Genomic DNA, 25,261 nt, shown 5'->3' on the forward strand with positions numbered 1-25,261 from the left:
ACAACATCTTTAAAGCTGAAGGAGACATTAAAGTCATCAAGTCCAGCCCCCTTCTTGTGCCCGCTTTTGTCGTTTTAATAATTAAGAATGTGGAGCCTCAGAAAAGGGAGCTTGCTCAAGGTCACTCAAGGACATAGCTTCTTATTTACCACAAGATTGGATAGAATTTCCTGAGTAGTCCAGCCTTTGTGCTTGGTTTTCAACTTCAAGGTCCCTGATTCAGTTGAGTTTGTAGATTTCATAATTTAATGCCATTTACAGCGTTTGTTCCTCACCTCTCGGTCTTTTTCACCCGAGGCCTTCTGCAGGGCGGGCAGGAGGGTGACGAGGGAGCTGGACACGGGCCCGGGAGGATCAAGGAATTTGAAGAGGCCATGTGAAAGCTTTGTAGTGAAATTATTTCAAACCGTTTGCCTCACGTTTGAAGGGCAGTGGTCCAGCAGGGCGCTCACGGCTGTATGCTCTGGTCCTGCCTCTGCCTTTACCGGCTGTGTGACCTCTGGAGAGCGTGTCACCGTCCCGTGCCCCAGTGAGCCCGTCTCTCAAAGGGAGGGGATACTAGTACGTACTTCACAGGTGGGTGTGGTGAGGCCCTGAGTGAACGCAGAGTACCTGCTCAGCGTAGGACCTGGTTCATGCGTGCTCTGTGGACGAAGGTGCCGTTGCTGCTGCTGTTCTCGCTCTTTCCCGAACGGTCGGTCTGCCGCTTACGTTCTGTTTGTTAAGTGTTTCGCCTTCGTGGCCTTCTCATGAGGTGGGTAGAAGATGGGAGGCAGTGCCTCTAGATACCGCTCTACTGGCGTTCTCGTCCCACGCTGAGCTAAAACCAGCCCAGTCCCGTCTGCCTGGCCGCTGCTCCGTGTGACCTTAGCATGGCCTCCCTGGTGGTTGACGTGGCCCTGACCACGTTTGTGAGTGTTAGGGAGCAGTTGCCGTTTGAAGAAGTTGCTGCCTGATCGCTGTGAGGAATGCCCGGGTTTGGCAGTTTTTTCCTTACCCCAAATCTGAATACGTTGTGTCCAGTCCACAGGCCATCTCATGGGCTTTTATGAACTTCCCTGATTTTTTTTCTAATCTTCACTCTACAATGTATCCATTAAACATGACCCTTCTAAAGACCGTGAAGCACTCTGGGCAAGTGCAGCTGTCCTCCTCAGGGCCCGGCCACCGGCTCTGGCACACAGCTCCCTGGCTGCAGGTGCCAGTCCGATCCTCTGCTGGGTGCACGTCCCTTGGGCAAGAAGTGACTTCACCTTTCTGTGCCTCAGTTCCTCCACCTGGAAATGGGGGTGGTGATAGTACTGCTCATGGGGTTTTGTGCGGATGAGGCGGAGTTCAGGCCCACAGAGCATAGGCCGTGCGTGCTGGTTGTCATTACCCACCATGCCCAGTGAGCTGTGCCTGGGGCTTCCAGTCACGTGACCAAGGAGATGCACAGGAAGGACCGAAACGAGGTACACCCCAGTGGCGTGATGGCTGTGCCCGAGCAGAAGGAGAGACGTCACTTTTTCCTTTTTTCCACATTTTTCGTGGTTTGGTGGTATTCCTTTTTCTGTTGCTGACAGACAGACACAGCCAAGTCTGAGCTGCTCACTGTGCGGTGACTTGGGCCACGTTGAGCGTGCCCTTGGCAGGCCTTTCGAGTGGACACACCCTGTGGTACAGCAAGACTGCCTTTAGGGTTTTACCCCAAGGGAGTGATGAAACACGTGTACAGCAGATTGTCTGTGAAGGTGTTGATTCCAGCATTGGGCGTAATAGCAAACAATCGGAGACAACCACCCATCACGTGCCCATCACGGAGCATCGACTGAGCTGAACGCAGATTTGTTGGCATGAAAGGACCTTCATATCCTGTTGGTACACAAGCATGTTAGTAGTAGAAGTAGAGTACTGCCATTCCTTAAGAAGCCAAGTCTTGGGTCACGTGCCCAGAAGGAGTTGCCTGCGATGGGGTTTGTTTGCTTTGAGTGGTGGGACGGTTTGGTTTTCTTCCTCTGACTTAAAATATATAACTTTCTCCAGTTGAAATATATGGTTTTATAATTTTTAAGTTTTCTTTAAAATTCATTTTTAAAAAATTGCTCTGCAGGAAAGGTGGTTGTTCTTCATGCCTCTGGACTACGTGGCATGAAGAAAAACGTGTTTAGAACAACTTCTGAGTTGAGAACCGGGAGTAACAGTAACTTGTGGCCTTGGGCCTTGCCTGCTCCTGATATCGGCTGTTCCCGAAGGGTGTACCGCACCCCCCCCCCGCCCCCCGGCCTTGTCTCACTGAGATGTGCTGCCCCCAGCACTCCATGACTTTGTTACAGTTGGAGAAGTCTAGTCCCGGAAGGACAGGTCTGGCGGGAAGATGGGAAGGGTCTACTTCTTTCTCTTTCTTGGTAAAGCCTCTCAGTGCCTAGAAGTAGATCTAGCAGTAGGAACCAGGGGAGTTATGAGAATCTAAGCCTACTTGCTGGGACTGACCTCGGAGTCGTAAGGCAGTGTTTTTCCTTGTTTTTGTAGGAAAGAACAGCAGTGTTTCAAGAATTCTCACATTCCAAGACCGGCGTCCTTCTCTGTACGGTATGTACCCCTCTGCACTCCACGGGGAGGCCAGGACCCCCTGCCTTTCCTCTTGCCAGGTTGCCTCGCGGCCAGCCCCACAGGGATCCGGGCTAGCAGGGGCTTCTGGGTGTGGCGGGTCGCCTTGCACTTCTGGTGTGTCACCTGACTGTGCCACCATGCAGAAGTCATGCCGATTTGCTCACTAATAGTGGCAGCTGTTGGTCTGAAAATGTGTGAATCTGGGCGATTTCTATCCACCAAAAACGTGTAAATTACAGCTATCGGGAGTAATTAGAGCTGAGAAAGTCTCTTCGCAACAGAACCACTCTCCTTGCCTCTGCTCGCCTTTTTTAAAAGGAAAATAGATGTGCTTGGACAGATTTTCTTTGCTGCTGTCTAAAACTATTATTTGTATTATTTGCCCTGCAGTTTTTGGGGCCAGGTCACTCAGCCTCAGTCTTGGCGGGCTCGCATGGCCGCCGCCTGCAGCGCAGAGCTGGCCTCTTGGATGGCCTCTCGCGTGCTCTTTTGAGATTGAAAACTCACACCTTCGGTGCCCCCTTCTCTGGGGATTCACTTCACCATGGTTGTCGCCAGCTCCCAAGATTAAAGTATCTTCCCTCCTGGTGCCATCTTGGATGTTATAACTTAACCCCCACCTGGGTATCTGAGAAATCCCTGTCCACACAGTCCTGAAGTTGCACTGAAACCGGGTCATCCAGTGGGCGAGTGCAGGGCAGAACAGTCTGTTGGCTGTTGTCTAGGCCTCACTTTTCCATGCAGTTACTTTTTTTTTTTTAAGATTTTGTTTGTTTATTTGACAGAGAGAGAGAGAGAGCACAAGCAGGGGGAGTGACAGCAGAGGCAGGGGGGGGGAAGCAGGCTCCCTGCAAAGCAGGGGGAGCCCGATGCGGGACTCGATCCCAGGACTCTGGGATCATGACCGGAGCCAAAGGCAGACGCTTAACCGACTGAGCCACCCAGGCGCCCATGCAGTTACATTTTAAGGAACCCCTGGTCTGCATTCAGTTTTCAAGGTAACAGGCATTGTCCTCTTCCCAGACGCAGGGTTTATGAGTGAGTACGGCTTTGTTTCTTCTGCACGAGGTGGCTGTCCAGTCACGCATTTATCACAGGGTGCCAGTTCTCACACGAGAGTGGCAAACCGTGGCTCTGTGACTCAGTTGTGCAGATCTGGGAATGGTCACTACTGTAACGCCTGCCTCCTGAGGAAGACCAAGTCTGACCAGGGGCCCTACCCTTTGTGAAGCCCATCCGCAAATCAGACGCATGTGTTTGCGCTCAACCACCTGTAAAGGCCGGGTCTACAGTGAAGATGAGTCCAGATGATCTGTTTGACAAAGAAATTTGTCAACAATCCTGATCGTGTCCAATAATACTTGCTGGATCCTGACCCCTTCCTGTCTCCTTGGTCTCCACTTTCCCCCCTTATTCCCTGCCCTCAGCCAGACAGGCTCCTCGTCCTGCTCCCTGAATGCAGCATCCCTCCTTTTTCTGGCCTTGGGGGCCTCGTACGTGCATTCCCTCTGCCTGGGAAGCCCGCCCTGACTTGGACTAGCCCCTCCTTAGGCCTCTGCTTCAATTTCAGTTTTTCCAGAAAGTTAACTCCGGGAACCCCAGTTTTTTCCCATTAGGCACTCCCACTGCACCCTGCACTTCTTTATGGCACTCATCACACCTGGTTTTAGGTGTCCTCCCCCCAAGATCATGAGCCCCTAGAGATGGACTGTGTCTTGTCTGCAGTCCCCTGTCAGTGTCTGGCACGGAGCAGGTGTGCATACACACTCAGTATTTGTGGACCGAACGGGTGGATAGTTGGGGCTCAAGAAACGCAGCGTTGAAAACCACCACTATCTGCCTGCCTTTTTCTGAAGACTGAGAGAGCCTAAAGTTACGCTTGCTAGTGGGAATAAATCGTCTTTTTCATACACATGATGTACCTGAGGGGTGAATGTTACAGGTTGTCCATATCGAAACAGGAACAGTAGTAACCTTTGTGTGGGAGTTTAAGACAGGAACAGAATGTTTTATCTTTGACCTTTAAGATGTTGGGTTTGTCCCTGGTGGAGTATTTTTAAGTCTCCTGGTGTTTTTTACAGACATGGGTCAGCTCTGGGTCTCAAAGAGGACTCCAGGGATTTGAAGTTCAGTGTTTTGGTTGGTTTTGGTTTTGGTCTTTTTAGTAGGTTTACATGGAAGTAAAGGTCATTCTTTTTTAAAGATAATTCTCAATGGGGTCAGAAGCCTATGGCGACTTTCCTTGTTTCGTCTGGCTGATACCTACAGACAAAGTGAGGTCATCCAGACAAAGAGTGCCCCTGACTTGGCAGAGAACAGCACCCCCACCCCTCTGCCCCCTGCCAGTCCCGAGTGCCGCACAGAAAGCTGACTCTCTCTCTGATTTCACTATAGGTTCTTGGTGTGTGTTTGTTTGCTTGTTGAGGAACCTTCCAGTATGCTGGCCTGCCAGCCCAGCCTCACCTCTTCTTCATTGTGTGGTGAAGATTACTAGGGAAGGGCCAGGGGGTGGAGGGACTCACTTCCGGCCATCTCTAAGCCTGGCTTCGAGCACATGGTCCCTGGTGATGAGGAGCTCTTCATTCACCCTCTCCGAATTCCTGCTAGCTCTGCCATTTTCATTTGCTTCAGCCTGAAGCTTCTGGTGCCCAAGAGCTGTAGGCACAGGAGACCCGCTGCAGTAGATCATGGCTAGGTTGGGGAGATGCTGTCACTCTGTGTCCTTTTAAGCAGCCTGTTGCTTGCCAGGCCCTCTGCATGCTCTCCAGGAGCCTCCGTAGTGTTAATGAGGAACGGGGGCCACGTCAGGACACGGCAGATGGAGAACTGGCTTCTTTTGGTAAAGAGGAATCCTGTTGTTAATTGTGGCAGGGGGTTTTCCCTCCTCTTTATACCATACCTTTTGCCATTTTGATTTCTCATCCCAAGATCTTTTAATGAGCTCAGGAGACTGAACGTCTGTGTGAGAAGTTGGGAACTGTGGCGGAACCAGTCAGAAACTCCCAGTGCTGCTAGTTACTGGGAAAATCCCTCCCCTGATCCATTTTCCTCCCTGCCGACATTTCTGCTATTAGGAGCAGTTAAGGATGTGTGTGTGTGTGTGTTTGTGTTTGTGTGTTTTTTTCTTTCATCTTAATTATGAATATCTTAAAGCAAGGACCTTTCTAATTTTTTTTTTTTTTTTTTAAGATTTTATTTATTTGAGACAGAGAGAATGAGAGGCAGAGAGCATGAGAGGGAGGAGGGTCAGAGGGAGAAGCAGACTCCCTGCCGAGCAGGGAGCCTGATGTGGGACTCGATCCCGGGACTCCAGGATCATGACCTGAGCCGAAGGCAGTCGCTTAACCAACTGAGCCACCCAGGCGCCCTGGGACCTTTCTAATTTTATGCAGCCGTTCAGGACCTGGTACCTGACTGTGTGTACTGTGGGTTCTCAGTAACTGTGTGAGGCCATGCCGGTGTGAAGCGTAGGCCAAAGTGAGAGGCCAGGCCGGGCAGGAGAGACCAGTTTGGAAAGAGCGGTCCTTACTAAACATTCGAAATGTAAGTTTGTGTGGTCCGGAGAAGTAGATCGAAGAAGCAGCCAAGTCAAGAAGGGAGTAGGGATTAGCAGGAAGGAGCCGTTTGAAAGTTCAAAACCCACTTTCCTAAATGGAATAAAGAAATCAAAGGAATCAGGAGATATTGGGTTACCTACAAAATACTTCCTCCTGCTTCTGGTGAAGAACTCACCCTCAGCCAAAGGACGGGAAAGTTGGGTTTCAACACCACTGTTACGTGGATGAGTTGGTAGAGGGAAGTACCACGGAGTGACTGGAAAATGATATTCCTGAGCCGTCTGCGGTCGTAAGGCCGACACTGGGCTTTCTCTTGTACACGTGGCGCTCCCTGCTCGTCCCCGGATAAACGGAGCGCGGTACCCTTTCTCCCGGCACGCAGGGGCACTCCCACTCCCCTTGGTCTGCTGGCCGGTTCTCCGTTGGACTGCATCTCGGTTGGCCTTCCAGCATGGGCTTTCTTTCAGAAGAGACACCCGAATCACCTCTGCTGCTGCTTTTCTCCACCTTCTCAGTTGTTTTTTGTCTTGAAGCGCATACTGTTATGTCTGTGCAGTTCTTAATTTCCCTCCTCCTGGGGAATTTCCACTGTGCCAGGAGGCTGGGAGACAAAGGAGGCCAGGAGGTGAGACCGTGAGAGTCACGGGAAACGTCAGTTCACCACTGACAATAAATGTAGACTTTGTTGGTTTTCTCTGGGGCGTGCTTTTGAGGTAAAGTTTCTCTTTTCCACTTTATTTCATTCGTGTTAATGGCAAGATCATTTGGAGATGGTCGGCTGTTTACTCAGTTACGCTAACTCATGTTGCCAGTTTTTTGGCGGCTCCAGCCAAGATCTCTCGCCTCTGACAGCTTCTGCACTCTCTCCTTCCTCCTCTGATTACGCAGCCCAATCTGTCACCCGGACAACGGGGGCCTGTACCCTGCTGATGGCTTTCCACACACGGCAATAATGACTTTTGGCAGGCCGGGGAGGCGGCAGAGGCGAATTTGCTGCGTCCCTTGCTCAGAGAGCCGGCAGGCCCCCTCTCCCTGTTAGTAAAAGCACTTTGTGAGGTTCTTGGGTAAATAAATGAGTCATTTTAATCCAACTGACAGGCTGGCACCTGAGCAAGCTGCCTTCCATCTGTACTCCTTGGTCTCATGGAGGCAGCCAATTGTCAAGCCCTGGGCCTTCAAGGCCTCACCGTTGAGTGTCTTTCAGAACTGACTTTAGCAATTCTTTTGCCCTAATTAGCTCAAAGGAATACAGTTGGGCTGGGTCTAAGTTCTAAGAGGGCAGAGAACCGAAGCCTTTGCTGAGACTTGGGCAGGTCAGTTTCCTGTCGATCCCGTGCTGCTGGCTGGTGGTGTTCTGGAGGATGGAGCAGACCCCGGCTTCTCTGCAGTCCTCTGCCCCGGTTGGGTGATGGGTGTGAGGAGAATCACACCACTGCCTAATCGCCACCGTGCTGTTTCCTACTTTGTCATGGAAGGAAATCCTTGGATTTGTAATTCTCAGTGCACTTCCACATGCCTAGTCTTGTTTGGTCTTCACAGCAACCTCATGAGATAAATAGGGTGAATCTTATAGCCATTGTATAGGTGGGTAAACTGAGGGTCAGGGAGGTGCGTTGACTTACCCAGATGGTATGGCTGTAGAGGGATAGTGGAGTCCAGTTCTCTCTGTTCCTAGACCCTGAAGGTTATCCCTTTGTCTCATTGTCTGTGGTAGCCTAGGCTGAGAATAGGAAGGAGGACTTGCAGAAATGGCCAGGTGAAGCCTGAGCAGGGGTGGCTGTCAGTGAGGGTCCCCCACCCCAAGACAAGAAGTGGTGGGAGATGGGAAGATGGTGTCTCGGCCAGTCCCCCGGACCCAGATCACCCAAGCAGAAAATAGAACCGTGAACGGTCCCATGAAGGCTGCTGGCATTCTTCCTTACTGTGGCTGAAAGTGTGCTCAGTGAGTTCCACGAACGTCATATGCTATTTTAGAGTTTCATTTGTGTTTCTTGGTTGAATTTACTAAACCGATGAGCGTTAAATTTTTTACAAAGCCTGTCTGTAAAGCTCAGACAGCCCATTGTCTACATGCATCTCCCACTGCAGAGCGCTTAAATAAAATAAATCACTTCTTAACAAGAGCTTAGCAGATTTAAGAACCCGTCAGTTTTTCTAAAGACATCAACTGTGGTTAGTGTAGAAAGCAGTGCCTGCTCCCCTTTAAGACAGAGAACTCTCTAAATTGTGTTCTCAAAGGCATCAGCTCTGGAACATCAACCTTCAGTTTTCTGGGCAATGGGAGCTGTCTGAAAACACTTCGTGGGTGGTTGACACACTTAGTACATTAAACTCCCACTTAACACTTAATAAATGCAGCCTAGCCACCGTTCAGAGGAAACCCGCCAGCTCAGGTGTAGTCGGAGTGAAGGCAGACAAATCCCAGCCTGCCCTCAGCGGCCCCTCCCAGTGGGTTAGATGCTGGCGGGCCAGTGTCCTCCTCGGCGCCCACCCCGACTCTGGGCAACACGGGGCGCGGGCGTCTCAGCGTGCTTCCTGCAGAGACTTTGCGCAGGGTTATTGTTCTCCCGGAAAGCTCTCTGCGTGCAAAGTAAGGGGAGAGAAAGGCGAGCTGTGCTTTACGGAAAAACGCCAACTATTAAATGGAAGAAGGGAATGACAGACTTTGGAAGCCATCCACTTGCTGCCACCAGGGCAACCGTTGGTGCAGACGGGCAGCGTCAGGCGACGCTAAGGCCTCTGGGCAAAAGGTTTTGGGAAACAGTCTCAAAGTTTCACTCCCCAGTTTACTGATTAGTTACGAAGGAGAAGGGTCCCTTCACCTGGATGCCACTTCCTCGGGGGATCGTGCACAGCTCCCCACAGTGCGGGCCAGGCTGCCCTCGGTCTCCTGGCGTCAGGTACTGGGAAGGACATCCACCGGAAAGCTCCCCCGGAATCTTACCACGAGGACACAGTTAGACAAACACAAGATTCTGGGACGTCCTTCAAGACGCCTGGACTCCTTCACAATTGAGTTGTCAAAAAACTAAATAAATATTAAGGGCAGGGATATCATTCTAGATTATGGAAGTCTAGAGGGATATAATAAAAACAGAATGCATGATGGGCGCCTGGGTGGCTCAGTTGGTTAAGTGACTGCCTTTGGCTCAGGTCATGATCCTGGAGTCCTGGGATCGAGTCCCGCATCGGGCTCCCTGCTCGGCAGGGAGTCTGCTTCGCCCTCTGACCCTCCCCCATCTCATGTGCTCTCTCTCTCTCATTCTCTCTCTCTCAAATAAATAAATAAAATCTTAAAAAAAAAAATGCGTGATCTGTGAGTCATTCCTGAGTTGGGCAATAAAAACATCTATAAAAGTCAATCTTAGGTGCAGTTGGAGAGATTTGAATATGAGGTGATTATTAGAAAATAATGTTATTTGGGGCGCCTGGGTGGCTCAGTCGGTGAAGCGTCTGCCTTCAGCTCAGGTCATGATCCCGGGGTCCTGGGATCAAGCCCCGCATCGGGCTCCCTGCTCAGCGGGGAGCCTGCTTCTCCATCTCCTTCTGCCTGCAGCTCCCCCTGCACGCACGCACGCATGCGTGCGCTCTCTCTCTGTCAAATAAAATCTTTTAAAAAAAGTTGTTTAATATTAAATTTCTTAGGTATGATGCTGGTATTGTGTTTGTGAGGAAGAATGTCCTTTTACTTAGGAGAGACATGTGAAAGTAGTTAGGAATAAAACATGGTATTTGCAACTTACTTTCGGATGGCTCAGAAAACGTGTAGAGAGAGAAAAAAAGCAGATGTTCAAAGATTAGCGGTTGATGAATCTAGATGAAGGATGCACGAGTGCTCATTGTAGTATTCTTCCAGTCTGTTAATTTTTTCTAGATAAAAATTTGGGAGGAAACACTAAGCATTCATTGAGAGAGAAAGCAAACAACAGAGGAAAACACAAAGAGAAACATAAAAATCACCTTAATCCCTCTCCCTGAAGATAACCACAGGTGATAGTTCTGGTGAGCCTCCTTCCAGGCGTAGGCTCTCTGGCAATCTCTCCATTTATCCATCTACCCATTTCATGTCTCATTTTTGGTACCCTCTTTTTTTTTCCTTGAATTTTTTTCTGGAAGAAACCAGACTGTCCCTGCTTTAGAATACTCCACATTCAGGATTTGACTTCTTTGGTTGGGCCAGTGTGCTCCTCCCTCCCCTGCACTTCCTGTAAACTAGGAGCTGGGGCTGCGCACCTGGTTAGATTTGCTTTTGTTTGGGGCAAGAATACACCACAGGTGACACTCCGTACTTCCTGTGGCGTGACAGCTCCTTGTCTTTCTAGTTATGTCAAAACATTTACCTTGTTTCACAGTCAAGATTATCAAAGTCTCTTCAAGGAAGTCCAGCTTCCACCCTTGTCTGCCACCCCCGATCCCTTCCCCTGCAGGTCACTTTTTGCGAGCTTTTGGCTTTTCTCGTCCATTATTTCTTTTTGAAATATGAGCAGATATATTTGTATTTCCCTCATTTCTCACACAAAAGCCTACTCTGCACACCCAGAACAGATCGTAGAGATTCTCCATGTCTGCACTGGCACCTCCCTCCTGTCTCAGCTGTAGGACGCTCTGCTGAAGGAGGTCAGTACAGCTGTCTTTTAGTCCACCTGTCTCCTGCCAGACACTGGGGCTTTTTCTACACCTGCAATTACAGATTTTGCTGAAATGAGTAGCTTTGTGCATGCAGCATGTTGTATTTTTTGCCAGTGTGTCTTTGGGATGGATTTCTAGGAGTGAGATTGCATCTGGGTCAGAGGGCAAGTGCATATGTAATTTTGCTGCATACCACCAAATTTCCTACTGTAGGGTTTTATACTATTTTGCATTCCCACCAGCATCTTATGAGGGGTGCAACCTCTTCTTCGATGGTGGAACAGCATAATATGGCCTTGGAAAAGTAAGAGGGACCTGGATATGAGGGCTGCCTCTACTTCTTAGCTGTGTGTCTCTGGACAGGTTACCTAATCTGTCCGAACCTTGGTTTCCCATCCATCAAATGGGAGTAATCGTTGTTCCTATGGAGTTATTTGGAAGATCACTCGAGATGCAACCAGCGGGTGAAGTGGTACAGTGTCTGGTGTATAGTAAGTGCTCAGGAAATGTTGACTAGGGATATTCTCATTATGACTGTCGTGCTTGAACACGAATGCCCAGCGTCAGTTTATCCCTGACAACCGAAAGGTACCCATTCTCGAGTCCCTGCCAGAATGGTCAGACAGACACTAGAGAGCAGAGAGCCTTTGCTTTTTGGGTGGCAACCAGCTGAAAAGAAATGTATCTCCTTTGCTTTTGCAGTTTTTATGTGTGGTTGATTAAGTCTCTGGCTGGTGGTGTAATTTAACTGTCTGAAGAGGTGGGACATTACTTGATCTTTACAGCTACCTGGGGTTGATAAGTCCTCCGTAAAGACTTTGCACCTCACCTCCACAAGGGAATACTTTGGGGTGATCTTCCAGACGCACGTCTCAAAGCCATATCGCTGTTAGGCATTGCTGATAGGGAAGGGGTGGGGGTAATAGCCCATGAATGCATTGATCATAGAGTGGTTCTTCAGAGAAAATGTAAAAGTAATAATACATACTAGAAATTTTCATAGTTGTAACGTGATGCAACTGAGAATGACTTCAGTTCTTGGGCTAACAGTTTATGTTCTGGTAGAGTGGGTGGTGACAGCCTCACCAACACATTCTGCAGGACTTACCCCCAAGGTAGAATTTTCAAGCACAGATGGACTTCAGTGGGTCCCTGAAGTTGTATGCCGGCGCATGCGTGTGCGTGTGCGTGCGTGCATGCATGTAGGCGTGCGTGTGTGCGTGCGTGCACATGTGTACGTGTGTGCACGTGTACCTGCCTGTGCACACTGGGGGGGGTGAGCCCTCATACTTTGCATTAGATTATCAGGTGGATCCATGGCCCAAAAAAGGTTCAGAAACTCAGTCTTAAGCCATATTCTTTTCTGTTTTGAAGGATGTTGCAGCTCGGGGCTTAGATCTCCCTCAAGTCACGTGGATTGTTCAGGTAATTTTTTAGTTGTTAAGGTGTGAGCTCCATGCAGGAATATATGACTGTGAGTAGATGCCTTGGCTTTAAGTGGAATAATTATTATTAGCCTCTTGGGTGTTGCCCTGGTAACCAGGCAGCAACCAGCCTTACCTGCACAATTCTCCTGGTATCTTTCCCTAACCCAGCCCACCTAGCTGCTGCAGGGAAACAGCCAGGCTGAGCAGTTGTGGGAGGGAGGGGCAGGATCCCCTGCTCCCAGACAAATGCATGTCACACACAAAGTTTCAGCAATCTGAAAATAAGAGGAATTACCAGGGCCCTTGGGAGGTCTCATTGTGTCCAGAAGGAGATGGCTCAGCTGTCCTGAGAGCCGTGTCCATGTACATTGACCTGCAGGGGGCAATTAAGTCCCTGACAGCATCTTACACATACCTCTAGCCTTAGACGCTTTGCCAGAGGGTACAGGTGTTAACACTAGAGTCTGCTGGTTTCAGTTTTGTTTTTTCTTTTCGTTAGTCTGCAGAATGGTAGTTTTAAGCCCTTCTGTGTGAGGGCCAGGGGACATGTGCCCCATTTATGTGAGTCATGGTTTATTCACATTTTAGTGGAATTGCATGCCTGTCACTGGCTAGGAAATTTGATCTGCTCACTGCAGAAGGCCACTTTTCAACTAGAGGCATTGAGTCTTCTTTCCTGATGGCCACGGAGCAAAGTAAAGATAAAAAGGCAGGATAATCTTAATATGGGGGGGCGGGGGCAGACACATAAAATTGGTTGTTCAGAGCTTTTCTGTATCATCAGATTGATTAGATTCGTGTGCCTGCCCCTCCCCTATACATTCTATTCCTTTTGGGCCTCTGATCTTTGAGTCGTGTAGCAGCAGAGAACAAAAAGGAAGAATGGTTAGATGGTCAATTCCTTTTCATGGTGATGAAGTTATTGCCATAGAGAATATGCAATAATGCATTCTGCTGAGTTAGAGTCTGCCTTTTCCCTCGAGTCAGGAATGCTGACCTTGGGAGCAGAAGCAAGTCCCTGTGGGAGGGGAACCAGCCTCTCAGCTGCCCCACAGCTCTGTGCCATTGGGATTGAGTGCGAGTGCAGTGAGGTGCTGGGGACCAGCTCTTGGCGGCCTGGCAGCTAGAGTGAAGTCTGATCAGAGCAGCCGGCCCCTTCCTCCTGACCCCGTCCAGTCCTCTGTGTCCTCCGCCTCATTGCTGTGTCTGCCACGGAAGCAGGCCACGGTCACGCGGCCATCCTACAGAAGGGTGCCCCTGCCTGCCTCCAACTTAACCTTGCACGGTCACCACGGTGAAAAGATGCAGATAGGAAAATGAAGAGACCTGTGGAGAAGTAAAATTACAAAGGAGGTACTGGGACGGGAAGGCAGCTCACTCATCGCAAACTTGGCCGCTGTTCATGTTTGTGTGTCAGAGCTTCGTTATTTCCAACTTCAGGGTTGAGTGACTTCTCCTTGGGATTGTGTGAGGGTAACCATAGCACCAGGGTTTAATTCTTGGGATACCTGGAGGCAGGTGAGGGGTATTGCACTTCCAATTAATGGCAGTCCCTTGATCTGTGGATGCTTCATTTTTGTTACCCTTTGTAGTACAATGCGCCACCTTCACCTGCTGAATACATCCACCGGATCGGGAGAACCGCCCGGATTGGCTGCCATGGGAGCAGCCTGCTCATTTTGGCTCCTTCGGAGGCGGAATATGTCAACTCGCTGGCTTCTCACAAAATCAAGTGAGTCAGAAACCTGAACGGGGTTTCGCCTGATCTCACCTAATTAACTTTCTGTCGCCTTCTACAGTGGATGGGCCTTGTAAGCTGACGAAGAGCCATTAACCCTTGTGATCCCTAAATGAGTCCCAGAATAGCCAGTGGCAGGCAAACACTAAAACCCTTCATGCCGTCAGCACATGACAATTTTCATTGCATTGCCAGACTAAGGCATGGAACGATCTGTTGCTCATGGTTTTTCTGTAAGATAGAGGTCTGTGTTTCATTTTCCTTTCTGTCAGAGATGTGTGCACAGCCCTTACAGCCAGCTGCTTGAAGACCTTTTTTATTCAGTTTTTATTTTTACACACTCAACATTTTGTATCTTTAAAGATGATTTGTCTTTGAAAAAAATAACATTTTTGATTCATCACACAGCACCCCCTCCCAAATAAACCCAGGGAAGAAACCTTTTTGGGCAGCCGGGGCTGTGCGGCCACATCTTGCGCGCCCACCACCCCGAGCGAGGCCCCCGCTCCAGCCCTGGCCCGCCAGCTCGACGACCGCGGGCCAGAGCAGTGGGGAGGGCCTCCAGCGGGCCCGGACCTCGCCCAGGAAGGACAAGCGAAGCAGAGACAGAGAAGAGCGTCTCAACCTGGCCGGGAGCAAATGTAATGGAAGCAGAAAGAACTCACCTGGGTCACAGAAATGAATGTTTTGTCATGTTTTCCATACAAGCTCCGGCAGCTGAGGTAACAGGCGCTTAATAATGGGCTGCTGAAGGCATGTGGTTTTTCACAGTGGTCTACTTGCAAGAATTTCTTCTGCTCAGACATAGCACAGTGATATGGAAAGTGTTTTTGGAGGCACGGAAGAGTCCTGTGCGTGTGCCCAGGAGGGTGGGACAGGAATCCTGCCGCGCGCGGGAGCCTGGAGGGCTGCCCTGCTGCTTGGAACCGACGCTGTGAGCCTGGCGCATGACTCCGCCGTACGCCTGCGCCTGAGGGCCTCGTCTGCTGGTGCTTTGCCTTGCCCAGCCCAGTGGTTTATGTAAAGCATCAAAGAAAGTGATGAGACATTTTCTCTAAAGTATAGAGCTGGCAGAATCATTGCATTCTGCACCTGCACTGAAATTTCCAGACAGGTGGCGTGGGACCTGGTCTGGGGACCAAGTGCAGGCCACCCACACGAGAGCTGCCTGTGACCGTCCCCACCAGCCCACCATTGTTCCCACCTGCAGAACTGTCCCTCTCCCTCCTTCCCTGCACCCGGGGCGGACTTCGCAGCACTCACCAGTTCTGGGGTTGCTCATGGGAACATCTATGGGCTGTGTACACCCTTCAGTGGTAGGGAGGCAGGACCCCACTCCTGATGAACCTGGTGGCGATTTTGAGCGGGCCCAGCTAATGCTGGTTTGGGTTTTCCTGTCATTTAATACCTTCAAACAACATCACCATTGAAAGAGTGGTTTCTGTTGGTTTCAGGAAGACTGCATATTTTATCTCACTTGTAAGAGGAGTTCTGGCCCTCAGTTGGTCAATCCCCTTTTACCAAGAGCTTCCTCTCCAGCTGGTTTCCCCAGGCCCTGGGGCTGGCCGATCCTTCTTACGGGCGCTTTCAGGGCCTAGGCTAGTGCTCGCTCGACTGGGCAGCTGGATCCCGGAAACACTGGGGGGTGGAATGAAAACCCTCGTAGCCCCTTCTCCCATCTTCCCTTCCGCCGTCCTCATAGGCTGGGAGCCTGTCATGGCGCTGTGACTGTTTTCCTCTGGCAGGGCAACCTGTAGACCTCCAGAAAGTGTTTTCAGAGCCGGGTGTTGTCATCCACGGGAGAACATGTCACTGCGCCTTGGCGGCCTCTTACCCCTCGGCTGTCTTTCCCCCACCTTCTGTTCTAGACCTACAGATTCATGTTCTCCGGGCCTTCCTGTCAGCAGCTCCTGGAGGTTCTCCCGTGCTCATTTGCTTGGACCCGATAGGCTCAGAAAAGTGGGTACCCGCGGTCGTGAGGTCAGGCAATAATTGGCCAGCCCCAAAGTCGTGTGCCCGGGTGCCTCTGCCTCTCTCCTGCTCTCAAGCTTTCTTTAATAAATGCATTCAGGTGATGGCTATGAAAGGTTCAAATGTAAACCTAAACTCAGGGGAGAATAATAGTTGGCCCCAACCTGAATTATTAGCGAGCCACGTGTATTTTAAAGATATAAGAAGTACACTCGTTGTCTGTGACGGTCTCCTCTGGAAAAAACTGTGCCAGCACTGTTTGTGGGCAATCCAACACAACCAAATGGACGTTCGGGAGACAGCTCCATAATCCAGGGATTCTCAGATTTGGACTTGCAGGGGAAGTTCAGAAAGATGAAGACAGAAGTACCCAGAGGAAGAGAGTCAGGTCTTTTGTGGAGAGAACATCCATTCAAGGGAGGAAGAGTCCTGGAGGGGTCCAGCCTCACTCGTTTTCTGCCCTGAAAACATACCCACTGAACTTTGTGCCCCTGATCCACTGACTGCTTTGTGGGCCTGAGGTAATCAATACCACCCCCCTCCCAGCCCTGAAATACCAGATCGACGTTATGTTGTAGCCTTGGATCATGCTTTCTGATTTCCGAGGAAGGGCTGGATGTTGGGTATCTTTTTTTTTTTTTTTTTTTTAAGATTTTATTTATTTGCAAGAGAGAGAATGAGAGACAGAGAGTATGAGAGGGAGGAGGGTCAGAGGGAGAAGCAGACTCCCTGCTGAGCAGGGAGCCTGACGTGGGACTCGATCCCGGGACTCCGGGATCATGACCTGAGCCGAAGGCAGTCGCTTAACCAACTGAGCCACCCAGGCGCCCCTGGATGTTGGGTATCTTGACTTAACACCAAAATATGATACCTAAGAAGACCTGATTACAAAGTGTGCCATGGAAAGAAGCAGACTTGAACATTTTTGGAATACAAAAGGTACACTGCTAAGTAGTAAAAATAAAACAAAACCACCAACAACAAAAAACAGAGAAGGAAGGTGTGTGTGTGTGTGTGTGTGTGTGTGTGTGTGTGTGTACAGAGAAGGAAGGGGTGTGTGTGTGTGTGTGTGTGTCATGTGTAAAGAACCTGGGAGCCAGGCAGCAGGATGCTGGGACGGCTGATGAACTAGAGGAGATATTCAGGAAGGCAGGCCGAGGCTCGAGGCAGCAAGGGCCATCACAACAAATTGCTGCCTGCCCTCGTACACCGAGCACCGTGGAACGCGCCCTGACAGTGTAATTTAGCAGCAGGGGCAAGAGACAGGCGCCCTGGGCCATTGCCACCTCTCTAAACGCTCGGAACTTTGTTTCTGCATCCTTCTGACTTCCTGGTGTTTGCCAACTTCTTCCCTGTTTTCCACTTCTCCTTTAAATGTGTTTCTAATGAAAGTCGTCATGGGTTTATTAAAATGTAAATGCTTCATCAAAACGTGTATTTCTTAGATCAGGCATGAGACAGTTCCCTGAATTTATTTATCTGTCTCTTTTCATAGGAAGGCGGGGTGATTCAAATCTGTTGATAGAACCATAAACAAGCAGAGTAGATTGGCTTTGTTCCTCGGAAGCAGCGATGTCTTAGAATAGGAGGAAGGCCCTTTTAAACTGTAAATCACTCCAGTCCATTCTCGGCTCCTGTTCACTTAACGGTGCCTGGTCGCCCAGTGCTGTCACGTGGACGCACACAGCGGGGCTGAGCCCTGGCCGCAGTGTCCACACCACCCTGCCTGTCAGGACACGGTGCCTCTCGGTGGTGTGTTCAGTTCTTTGTATCCCCGACTCTGAATGGCCTTATTCTTTGTTTCCTTCTCCCTGCTTCCAGATCTCACCCCCGAGTCCTTATATTCCTTTTACTTTTCCTTTTTTTCCCTCAAGAGAAAAGGTGAAGAGGAGCAAGTCCGTTAGACAAAAAGATAGGCCTGGGCTGTGTTTTCACCTTCAGATTTCCAGGCATAAACAAGAGGCAAACTCAGCAGCCGCAGCTTTTCTCTCTCATATGAAAAATAGATTTTCCATGAAATCATGAGCCCTTTCCTCCAAACTGCTACCCTCACAGTACATGCTCTGCCTTCTCCGGTTGACTCCTGCTGTAAAAAGATTTCACGTATCCGTGGGGCTGGGAGCTGGCAGCAGAGGAAGAGAATGTGGAGGGGCGGGGGCTGGGGGTGTTAAGGGAAGCGGTGACACATTTCAGGTAAATCGCTGTCAGAGACGTGACATTTTCATTCATAGCTTTGTCAGAGTAACCTTTGGGGGAAAGGGGGAGAATTGTCTTCTCCCACATGAGAGGTTGCCATTCATGTATTAATTTGCTGTTACATTAAAAAAAAAAAAAAGGAAAGAAACAACATACAAGGAAATCATTTATCTTTTTATGATCTGTTTTTCTCCCCAGAACTCCTCCTTCCCTTTTTTTTTTCCTTCTCCCTGGGAAGTATGTTTTCTGCAGCTCCCGCTTCTTCCTTAGGCTCTAATACTTGAATCTGCATGCACCGCCCGTGCTTGAATGCCGTGGCCTTGCAGGACGTGGGGGACGCGGGGGACGCGGAGGCTTCCCTGCCCCTGGGCCTCTTCTTCTGGCTCAGCATGGCTTCTGCTCACAAGTGAAGCCCAAATTCTGATCTCAGCTGTTTGTACATAGCTCTGGATTCTTCAGAGGTCATTTGTCCCTCACCCCTTAATAATTAAGAGGCAAGAGGGTAGACACCCTTCTGGGTGGAAGAGAAGAGGGGTTTGGTGCTGTGGTCACTTGTCAGCCTTCCCTGAGGAGTTGACCCCAACAGTTTAGGATCTTTGGCCACTCCGCCCCACCCCCCACTTCTTTTAAGTATAAAAGTAAAGGGACTATCCGAAATGTTTTTTTATTTCTTCATCTGCTCAAGTCAAAGTAGTCCATGAATAAGCAGGCCTCCTTGTTTAGTATTTGAGATGTGTTAAGAAATAATGATGCGATCCCTACAGAGGAGAATCTAAATGTAGCCTGTTTGAAAGTCACCAGAGAGGATGGAGAGCCTTGGGATTATGACCCCATCTGTCCCTGTCGCGTTATAGAGGTCCCTTCCTTCCAAACTCCTTCTAAAGGTTTAGGAAGCTATTTCCTGTAAAGGTGTAGCTTCTACTTTATATCTAATTAGTGAGAACAGGCCAGTTTTATGCATCAAGATTCCAGATGTTGGAAAAATAAGAAGTTTACCTTGATATGTTCTTCCTTTTACAGCGTTTCTGAGATTAAGATGGAAGATATTTTGTCTGTTCTGACAAGGGATGATTGTTTTAAAGGGAGCCGATGGGGAAGCCAGGTGAGTTTTATTATTATGCTTGCTCGAACAGACGTGACTGATTTCTTGATTTGGGGTGGTGGAGACTTTGTGTGTGGGATAGTTTGTTCCTCTGTCCAGCAGGCGTCTATCTCAGGGACCGTGAACATTAGATGAGGCCAAACCTTGATTGTGTTTTTCTCTCTCTTTGCTTCCGGTTGTGTTTGCTAGTCTCATCCAGTTAATGGGCTGCTGTCCATTCTGGAAGTCCGCCAGGCCACAGCAGGCTTCCCAGAAAGGGGGTCTCCTCCCGGCCCAGAGTGAGTTTGGAGGCAGTGTTACATGCTCAGCCCTGGTGGTCCCTGTCCAGATCATCAGCAAGGACGACTGGCTGGACCCATCCACCCAAGACAGCATGGAAGAAATAGATCTCTCTTTGTCTCCTTTCAGACACACTTAGTTCATCTATTTTTTAGTGTGAGTGCCATACACGGGAGAAGAGTAAAGGTTGAGATCATTAGGGGGAAAAATCTGTGTTATCCATGCAGTTCCAAATGGAGATCTGGAGCATCCTTTCCTGCTTCTTTTCTGCCAGGCAATCGTCCCCCCGCCCCACTCCAACCCATGACTCGGTACGTCACAGATACGTGCATATAATGTTGCTGAATGCAGTTTTGTCTATGAAATATTAATTATTTGAATATTTTACATTTGTTTTCTCAAGCCTAAGGATAGACTGGAAAATTAGAGCCGAATAGATCAGGCTGAAGAGTTGAGGTGAGACTTGGTCAGTGAACGCTAGCAAACAGAGATCCCTGCAAGCAAGAGAAACAGTTAAAAGACTCAGTTGATCAACAGTTGTTTTAAGCAATATTTTGTTATGAAACATCCCATATTAATAGTTCGTTGTCAAGGGAGTGGACCTAGTACCCAACCATTCATTGGTCGTTGCACGCTTCTTAAGCTACTTCTAGGTAGGGTTTTTTCCTGTTCCCCTGGACACTTAATTACAGGCCCAGGACAGCATGGGGGAGGCAGGGGGGCCGTTCCCGCGGGCAGCAGAGCAGAGCAGTTAAGGGCACGGCCTCAGGGTCGGAGTCCTAATCTCATTTACCGGCTCCGGGCAAGTACTGGAGCTTCCTAAGCCTTGGTTTCTTCATATGTCAAATTGAGGTCACGTTAGTATTCTTCTGGTTAGGAGATTGGAGGATTGAGTAAGAAAGAACCTGGAAACCCCAACACAGTTCTGAAGGGTGTTTATCGTCATCATCAGTTAGTAGCAGATGTGGAATTCAAAGTTCAGACTCAGTGACACAAAGCCAAGTGCTTTCTGCTGTGTCACCTGGAACATTAGCATCTGCCTGCTCTCCAGAAATAAGAGCAAGCAGTCAGGTCACAAAATGAGACTGTAAAGGTTCAGTCCAATCTCATCTTTACTTACACTGTTTCTGGGACCGGCTCTGTTGTTGATGTTTGTCCCTGAACCGGGCACACATCAGTTCTGTCCAGGGAGCTGATCGTCGAGGTCATCTGTGGCTGGAGCCCCTGCTGCGGACGTTCTCCCGGGGAGGGGGCAGAGCAGCTCCAGTGCCTTCTGCTCTTCCAGGAGCAAGCCACGGCCATCTCTCCACCTCTGCCCTCCGGTGGCCTTGCTCTTGCTCGGCTCTTCCCCTCCACTCCCCCACCTCCAGCCCCAAACCCCATAAGTCCCTTCCTGGGTGTGAGGCCAGCCTAAAGCCTTGCTGAGGCCCTGAGGCAGGCAGAGTTGGGTTTCAGTCCCTGCTGGTGGTTCTACAACCTTGGGCAGGTTGTCTTCTCTCCAGCCTCAGTGTTCCCATCTGTAAACTGAGAACAAGGGTGCCCATCTTGAAGGTTGCTGTGAGGTTGACCTAAAATGAGGCAGAAAATACTCCATGCACTTCTGGGCCATGTTAATTTGTTCCAGCCCCAAGCTCCTGCCTTGGTAGAGAGGGACAAATAGAATATATATATATTTTAAAGATTTTATTTATTTGACAGAGAGAGAGAGAGCGAGAGCAGGAACACAAGCAGGGGGAGTGGGAGAGGGAGAAGCAGGCTTCCTGCCGAGCAGGGAGCCCGATGTGGGACTCGATCCCAGGACCCTGGGATCATGACCGGCTCCGGGCAAGTACTGGAGTCCGACAGGCGTCCGACAAATAGAATATTTTTATATTTTTAAGGTGTGGTGAACTTCGTTTTTAAAAAGAAAAAATGTTCAGGGTGCCTGGGTGGCTCAGTCGGTTAAGTGGCTGCCTTCGGTTCAAGTCATGATCTCAGGGTCCTGGGATCGAGTCCCACATGGGGCTCCCTGCTCAGTAGGGGGGGTCTCTTTCTCCTCCCCCCCCCAAACTTCTATGTGCTCCCTTGCTTTCTCTCTCACAAATAAATAAATAAAATCTTTTTTAAAAAAGAGAAAAAGCACTCAGCAAGGTTGGGCTTTCACTGACACCAAAATAACTGGTTAGCTTACAAAATTAATCCTACTAGGTCCCACATGTCCCGTTGATGCAAACCTGGCTTGTTTAACCAAAGTTAACTTGAATTCAGAGGCCAAAGAGAAACTAAATGAAATTGACTATATTAGTAATTACCACACAGATCTACAGCCTGGAAGAGTGTTTCATGTGTGTGATCCGTGTGAATAGTAAGATGAACAAAGTAGATGCTAGATACCACTTTTAGTTGTTTTAATTGCTGTTCTCAGTATGGGCAGTTCTGTCTAGCACACGAACCAGTGCCAGACAGATAAATGTGGGCTCAGTAAATAGGTCTTTTATACACGTAGCCAGACACCTCATTATAAGGCCCTCAGACTCCTCACTCGGTTGAAGTCCATTGTAAATGTCCCTTTGGCACATACATTTTTGGGCTTCTATGAACAGAAAGAAAGTGAGTGAAGCATCTGTAAAATGTATATTTCATATTTAGGTATATAAAATATATATGGCTACATCTGGGTGTGCGAATGTTCACCCACCTACAAAGAGAATAAATTTGATCTTTCAGCTTTACTGGGAAGCACTCAGAAGGTTCTAGGGAAGCATGAGGGTGAAACTCAACTTGGCAATCACATGATTAAAACTAAATCCTTCCATTTAGTTTTAAAAGTACCTTCAAAGTTAGCAATATCAAGACGTGCTTCCAAAAAAAAAAAAAAAAAAAACCTCCCCCCACCACTGCTACCACCTAAAACTTTTTTACAACAACAAAAAATACAGCCCGAGTATCTTCAACTCATCTGCTGCCTCTTGATGGGTATGAAATTTTCATCTTCAAAGTATGCACACAACCCAAACATGTTTTTTCTACGAGTTTTTTTTTTTTTTTTTTTGTCCTATGAAATATGCCTGTAAACGGACCTTAACAAAAAAAACTGGGCCATGGTGAGATATTAAAATGAGATCAGCAGCCCCTTCCCTCAGTCCCTTTGATCGTCTCTTCTCTCAGGGGGGGTCTCTTTGTCCTCCACCCCCCGAACTTCTGTGTGCTCCCTTGCTCTCTCTCACACAAATAAATAAATAAAATCTTTTTTAAAAAAGAGAAAAAGCGCTCAGCAAGGTTGGGCATTCACTGTCACCAAAATAACTGGTTAGCTTACAAACTTAATCCTACTAGGTCCCACATGTCAGTAGGGCTTTACAGACTAAGGAATACTGAATGTGGACCCTTGGAACTGCAGTTTCCTAAGCTAGCCCTGGTCTACTAGTTGCAGGCTAGCTTCACAAACCACTACTGGGTCTGCACGTCTTTGAGGGGTGGGCGCGCCAGTCCTGCAGGGCATTCGTGCACCCTCTGGGCTTTGACCTGCTCTCGTTACAGCAGCATTCTGCCTGTCTGGGGCTGAGATGGTGCTGCGTGCATAAGTCTGCCCTGTCTTCAGTTTAAATTTAGACTGTCCTCCCCAGAAGACAACTGAGAAATACCTCATTCTCAAGAGGGGTAATTTTAAAATATTTCTGAAAGTGGGGGTAGGGGGAGAAAGACATGCTTTTTCCTGAGTATGTTACGTTTTCTGCATTAACTTTTTCTTATATTTTACTAAAACTGACCTCATCATTTCAAACGTGTGAACCTAGTTTTATCGCCTTTTTTCTACCTATTTCACTTGTACACACACATTACATATGTGTGTGTATGTAATTTTTTTCTTTTTTTTTTTGGTTGGGAAGAAAAGATGCCTCATTTTGAAACCTAAAGGGGGAGTAAGAAAAGCCCTTTGTAATATATCGCCGTATTATCACTAAGTCCCCTGACAGTGTGACACAGAAGCAAGTCACCTGTCACTTAAGCTTGAGGTCTCTTTAATTTTCTCCTGGAATTCGCACCAGGCTGTCTTTAATTTGAGGCCTTTATTGGAATTCTGAAACCTCTCTGCCTCCCCAGCTCTCAGATCTATTCTGAGAGCTGTTACAGAATGTATACAATAACCAACAGAGGGATTCAGGCGGGCTGCAGCTCTGTTTATCTAACACTCTAGAGGGATTTTTGTGCTTATTCGGTCCTGGCTGCCCGGCTTTCAATATCGCTTTGACAACCATTCTGCCCTTCTCATTAATTTTAAACAGTTAAAACACAGGAAAAAGAGGAAAAAGTTTTCATTATTAAAGTGCTTTACTTTTTAATAACAGAGGATTCTGTCCGCCAGGGGAAAGGGCATCCTCGCTAATTTCACATTCATATTAAAAAAAACACACACAAGGAAGGTGACAGTTGCGTTGCCGAGGTGGCTTAACAAAAGGAGGGCAGCAAAAAAAAAAAAAAAAAAAAAAAAAAAGTTTGCATTTGAGGGTAAAAAAAAAATCCTTGTTAATGACAATAGCAAATGTCCACTTCCATAACACAGCTCCTGAGTGACTTTTCTCTTGACATTCGAGTGGATAAAACCCTTAGGGGGACCATGTACTATGAAATCAGCTAGACTGTCATCAACCAAACAGGTAGCAGGAATGATTTGACAAAGCTAAAAACATTTTCAGGTTGTTAAAGACTCTATTAATACAGAGAGGGACGTCAACCCAAAGAATGAGGCTTTTTCTTCACTCCCCTTTGTTCTTCCTCTGGTAGCTTTAAAAGTAAAAGAGACTCTAAAGCCCAGTTCGGGCACCCTGTCCTCTGCGGGGATTATGGGAGGCAGGGACTAGGGCTCACACTGTTCCCTGGTGACCCACGTGGGCTGTGGGTGTTGGTTACTGTAGAGACTGAGTAGCATCTCTGAGAGAATCAGTGTCTTTGGAGAGACCTATTAGCCAAATTGAGTTTGGAGAATCTGGGTTCTTTGGATCTCAGTTTTACATTCAGTAGAAAGCATTCGTGTTTGTTTGAAGACATAGGAAATGGGCGCCTGGCTGGCTCGGTTGGTGTAGCATTTGGCCCTTGATCTCGGGGTCGTGAGTTCGAGCCCCACGTTGGGTTTAGAGCTTACTTAAAAAAAAAAAAAAAAGATACAGGAAACAACACTCGGTTTTAGGGGGATATAAAGAAAGGAAATCTTTTCTCTGGGATTTTTGAAGAATGAAAGGATGTGATTTTTTTTTTTTTTAATTAATATTTTCCATCTGTAGAACTTTAGTGCATACAGATGTCACTCCTTACACAGGGATGGTTTGCTGCAGAGATCGTGTGGTCATCTCTGAATGTGGTGTGAAGGAATAGCCAACTCCTTAATAGGTCCCTGGCATCCAGCACAGTGGTCCCTCGCTGAAAGAATGGATCTGAAACACTACAACTCTGAGCCTCCCTAGGAATTGAGGGAGCATGCTCTGAAATTCAAGGACAGGCTAAATTTTAGGCAGGCCCCTGTGGGGCCCTCTTAAAGAGAAGGTCCCATTGTTCCCCTGAGGAGGGTGAGGGAGGGGAAAGATTTAAGGCCTCAGTAGAACACACAAGTCATGTGAAACCTGCCTGTGTTCAGTGATGTTTTAAATGCCTGAATTGGACTTGGAAAATTCCAGAGTGTCTCCAGTGGGCATTCATTTTGAACAAGAGGCCAGGAGGACGAGTAAGTAAGTAAACAAGTAAATAAATAGACCCGATCTTCTCCCTCACAAAGCCATCTTCATCTTTGCTTGAC

At 48.4% G+C, this 25,261-nt stretch overlaps 1 protein-coding gene across 1 annotated transcript in view; it reads left to right on the top strand.

The window, feature by feature from the left end:
* Positions 1–25,261, top strand: part of DDX31 (DEAD-box helicase 31) — a 68,037-nt gene that overhangs the window by 21,194 nt on the left and 21,582 nt on the right. Inside the window, 4 exon segments of the mRNA XM_035015548.1 lie at positions 2,512–2,571; positions 12,153–12,203; positions 13,798–13,937; positions 19,131–19,212. Of these exon segments, the coding sequence (XP_034871439.1) occupies positions 2,512–2,571; positions 12,153–12,203; positions 13,798–13,937; positions 19,131–19,212 (333 nt within the window).

The sequence above is a fragment of the Mirounga leonina genome, unplaced genomic scaffold (genome assembly GCF_011800145.1).
Source record: "Mirounga leonina isolate KUSES-001 unplaced genomic scaffold, KU_Mleo_1.0 Mir_170, whole genome shotgun sequence".
NCBI lineage: Eukaryota > Metazoa > Chordata > Mammalia > Carnivora > Phocidae > Mirounga > Mirounga leonina.